This window comes from Schistosoma haematobium, chromosome 2 (assembly GCF_000699445.3).
Source record: "Schistosoma haematobium chromosome 2, whole genome shotgun sequence".
In the NCBI taxonomy this organism is placed as follows: Eukaryota; Metazoa; Platyhelminthes; class Trematoda; order Strigeidida; family Schistosomatidae; genus Schistosoma; species Schistosoma haematobium.
This window is the reverse complement of record NC_067197.1, coordinates 21324854-21329272: the sequence shown is the minus strand read 5'-3', so window position 1 is coordinate 21329272 and position 4419 is coordinate 21324854. Positions and strand designations below refer to the sequence as shown.

The 4419-nt window shown below is 39.5% G+C and overlaps 1 protein-coding gene across 2 annotated transcripts; it reads left to right on the top strand.

Annotated features, from left to right (window-relative positions):
* The first annotated feature begins 417 nt into the window (after window positions 1-417).
* ERF1 (translation termination factor eRF1) lies at window positions 418-4190 on the top strand. Of its 2 annotated transcripts, XM_051214604.1 has the most exons (9): window positions 418-534; window positions 577-707; window positions 743-918; window positions 949-1088; window positions 1123-1452; window positions 1487-1642; window positions 1679-1808; window positions 2213-2425; window positions 3350-4190. In XM_051214604.1, the coding sequence occupies exons 2-9, from the start codon at window positions 607-609 to the stop codon at window positions 3433-3435; spliced, it is 1332 nt and encodes a 443-aa protein (XP_051067789.1). In that variant the 5' UTR covers window positions 418-534; window positions 577-606; the 3' UTR covers window positions 3436-4190. The 2 variants fall into 2 exon arrangements, with proteins under 2 accessions (XP_051067789.1, XP_051067790.1); XM_051214605.1 differs by having other exon boundaries at window positions 743-1642; window positions 3350-3610.
* The last annotated feature ends 229 nt before the right edge of the window (window positions 4191-4419 follow it).

Below are 4419 nucleotides of genomic sequence, written 5' to 3'. Positions count from 1 at the left end.
GGACTCATTGATGTTACCCTGACCCTACACTATACCATTGTGCTAGATTAAATCAAATCTAAATCTCTTATCATATATGCAGCTTGATTATGATCTTGAGATCTCTTAATAGTGATTTTGGATCTTACTTGACTTCATTTTTATTGTCTTTCGTAGCGACGTTAATATGAGAGCACAAAAATAGTCCGTGGAATTGGAACAACATATTTCCAAGCTGACTCCAGAATTATACCTAGAGTCGTGAACGAGAAAAACTGTTTCTTACCTAGGAGTACCTTATTTTTATGTAAGTGCATATAAAATAAGGTCCAATCATTTCGCTGATCACCACTATCAATGCTATTACAGGTTTCTCAGTCACTCACTTTTCCACCACGTAACATATTCAAGTTTGAGAGTGTTATATGGAAACATGATAACATACTGACTTAATAACAAATCTCTACGTGTATTTTTTTGTTCTGTAAAAGCTCTTGTTTAAGTATTACTGATATCTGTAAAATTGTCATATGACGGTTGGAACCGTATATTATAGTTTGTTTTAGTCACTTGCTTTAAAATAACCACGCTTTATAGTTCTCACTTCGTCTTCCTAAACTCGTGGCGATGGCTTCAACAAACGGCAGTACGGAGATATCTCAGGCTGATAAGAATGTAGAAATGTGGCGGATCAAAAAGTTGATCAAAAGTTTGGAGTCTGCTAGAGGGTAAGTGATTTATGACCAGTCATTTCACATATCAGTAATGGGACGAGTATGATTTCGCTCATCATTCCTCCAAAGGATCAGATTACTAGGATAGCGAAATTGTTAGCCGAGGAGTATGGGACAGCATCTAATATTAAAAGCCGTGTGAATCGCTTATCCGTCCTGAGTGCGATAACCTCTGTACAACAACGTCTGAAGTTATACACTAGAGGTTGGGATCAGTAATTTTTCATTTTTGTAGTTCCTACCAATGGCCTTGTTGTATATTGTGGGACAATAGTCACTGAGGATGGTAAAGAGAAAAAGGTCAACATCGATTTCGAACCATTTAGACCAGTAAACACGTCTTTATATCTTTGCGACAACAAGTTCCATACAGAGGTTTGCTGATTTTCACCACTCTAACGTAACTTAGGCCTTAGTAGCGCTGCTAGCAGATGACAGCAAGTTCGGATTTATTGTCGTTGATGGTAATGGGGCTTTATTTGGGACATTATCGGGAAACACTCGCGAGGTTCTGCACAAATTTACGGTAGAATTGCCGAAAAAACATGGTCGCGGAGGTCAATCTGCACTTCGTTTCGCACGTTTGCGGATGGAAAAGCGGCACAACTATATTCGTAAAGTAGCCGAGACAGCAACGCAACTTTTTATTACAAACGATCGACCGAATATCGAAGGTCTTATCCTTGCGGGGATTGCTGACTTCAAGAGTGACTTAGGACAATCTGATATGTTTGATCAAGTTAGTGGACTGGTGAATAATAACATTTTTTCAGAGGCTTCAAGCAAAGTTGATTAAAATAGTAGATATATCATATGGTGGTGAAACAGGATTTAACCAAGCTATCGAACTGGCCACAGATACACTTTCTGGCGTAAAGTTCATTCAGGAAAAAAAACTGATTCAAAGATACTTTGACGAGATATCTCAAGTGAGCCTTAGTATATTTGTTTTACCTCTTACAAAGGATAGTGGAAAGTACTGTTTTGGTGTTGAGGACACCTTGAAGTCCCTAGAGATGGGTGCTGTGGAGACCCTCGTGGTGTGGGAGAACCTTAGTGTGAACCGCTATGTCCTCAAAGTCCCGAATTCTGAAGGTTAGTATAGTAAAGGTAATAGGGAGTTGTTACTTCACTATTTCTACTACGATGTCAGGCGCAATTGTAAGTGATAAAGTGCACTTACAATCGCAGTGACACAAAATAACGTGATCAATCACACTGATCTCTTTCTTGAGAGAATTGAGATGAGTGTGATTTTGAGTCAGTGATTGACAAATCCCAAGTCTTAGATTTGTTAGACCGAGACTCACATATGTTAAGGTTTTTGTCACTGCATTATCCTGCTTGCTTGAATTTGCTTGCAGGCAGTACACGTGACGTACATCAAATTGATGATAAGGAACAATCTTGATGCGTTGCTCTGAATTGAGCAGTTGCGTAAAGGCATGGTCCTACATTATATTTAAAGCGGTTTCACACAAAAAATTTATTTCTTTTAGGAAATAGAGTTATACACTTGCGTCCTGACCAGGAAACGGACCGACGACATTTCATTGACCCGGCGACAGGATCTGATTTGGAAATTCTAGATACTCAGCTTCTTTTAGACTGGCTCGCCCTGAACTACAGATCTTTTGGGACGACTTTAGAAATTGTCACTGACAAGTCTCAGGAAGGTGCTCAGTTTGTTCGCGGCTTTGGTGGGATAGGTGGTAAGTCTTTGTTAAATTCAACCGTTACACATCCTATAAACGTTTCGGTCAATTATGTATAAGGTCCTCAAATAGATCTGTATATTGCTTACAGGGAATGTCAAGGCAACTTTCGTCATACGCAAACTGGTTAATGGACTCGGCACCTTAATATGTGCGCTCATATCAAGTTTTCTGCCCTCCATAAATCGCTATTCTAGTAGGCATGTACTGCGTATTTTTCGTTGGTGAATGCTCTGAGTGAGACGGCAATTTGAGAGGTATTGAGATGTCGAAGCCGCAGTCTCTTGGTTTCTGTACTGTTCACTGAAGAACGTAGTTTCCAGTCGTTAAATTATGTTCAATGGACTACTGGGATAACTTGCACTAAGAAAGGGAATAATGAACACTAAACACCATTGAAATTGAAAAGTTAAGAATGGATGATATAGCTGTAGCATATAGATCTTCACGCCGAGTCATTAACCTTCGGGATCAGGTACTCGAAGAACTGGTATCTACACATTCAATTGACACATACAACACTAGGCACTGCGGCTTACCAAAAAATGACTAATATAGATCCATCAGACTTCTGCTCTCAGTACATCTGAGTTGTCGTATCAGTATACACCTGTCTTTGATTGACCTGCTTCTGAGCTAACCTAGACTTCTGGTGTATCAATTTCGTTGATTGAAACATCTTTGTCTAGTGCGTTTTGTATTACGCATCTGTGCAAGTAACCGACAGGCAGTAGCAAATTATCTATTTTCAGGGGTAAAACAATTGTATGCATTTATCTTAGTTGGGGTTCATACCCTGCAAGGTATAAATAAACTTCACTGATGAAATACTATGCACACAGAGAATGTAGAAGGGTCCTGAGTTTTTCTCATGTTTAGTAAGTTTTTACATACTTAAAAGTTATTGGTTTGCTTCTGTAGGTATTCTACGCTACCAACTCGATTTTAATCATTTGGCGGGTGGAGATGTTGATTTTGAGGATGACTTCAATCTTGATGATTACTGACAAACCAGTCCAACCTGCGGTTGGCGCAGGTTTCCGTACGGCCGTTCTCCATGGTTTGAACACAGGTTTCTAAGGATTATTCCCAAGGATGATTTTTGCAGAATTGAAAAACTGGCTTTTGAAGAGTTCAATTTAATTTCGGTTGTGATACTAAATAATTTTCTTAGTTGTTGAATGTAGTTTTTAATGTCCTTGTGCTTAGTTTCAATATGGGAGTCGACTTTCAATTCTGCAAGATGGCTGTAAGCACTGGTTAGAATCGTTCGACTTCACATGAGCACCTAAAAATGTTAGTTAAGTAATATAAAACCGCCAAGATTCACCACTGCACTGCCTCAAATAACATATCTACTTCATATGGGAATGCATCTTATACTACCTCAAGATTTACGCCCCCTAAGTTAGCTTTATGATGCATTGTCGTGATTTATGGAACTAGTTTTCTTAAACTTATTTGTGCGTTTACACTGCTGGCTTTTATATCAACACTACCAAGCGATGTATCGTTCTATTAAGCTTTGCCTGAATTTAAGTTGTTTTCTCTCGACGCTGACTGCGAGAGTACGTTTTGACCTTCTGTCGAAATCAAATTAATCCGACCTCATGACGAAATATCATCTGCTTTCGCAACCTCAAGTAGTGTCCTACAAGGTTGTCCACTATCTCCGTTCCTATTCGTTTTCATCATAGACATACTGCTGAAAATAACGTTCTCGTCGACTGAATTTTCGGGCATTGATCTCCATCCAGGAGGTTCAGTTATCGATTTGGAATACGCAGGTGGTATAGTCTTGTTTGGTGAAGACTATGGTAAAGTGCAGTCTTTTGGTAGCACTGAGCAACAATGCGAGGATGTTTGGGATGCGTTTCTCCCCCTCATAATGCAAGTTTTCACTTCGGGACTGGTCTTCGTCAACACCTGAACTAAGGATAGGAAGTGGAGTAGTCGGGCGTGTTGACAACTTCACTTATCTTGGAAGTCTG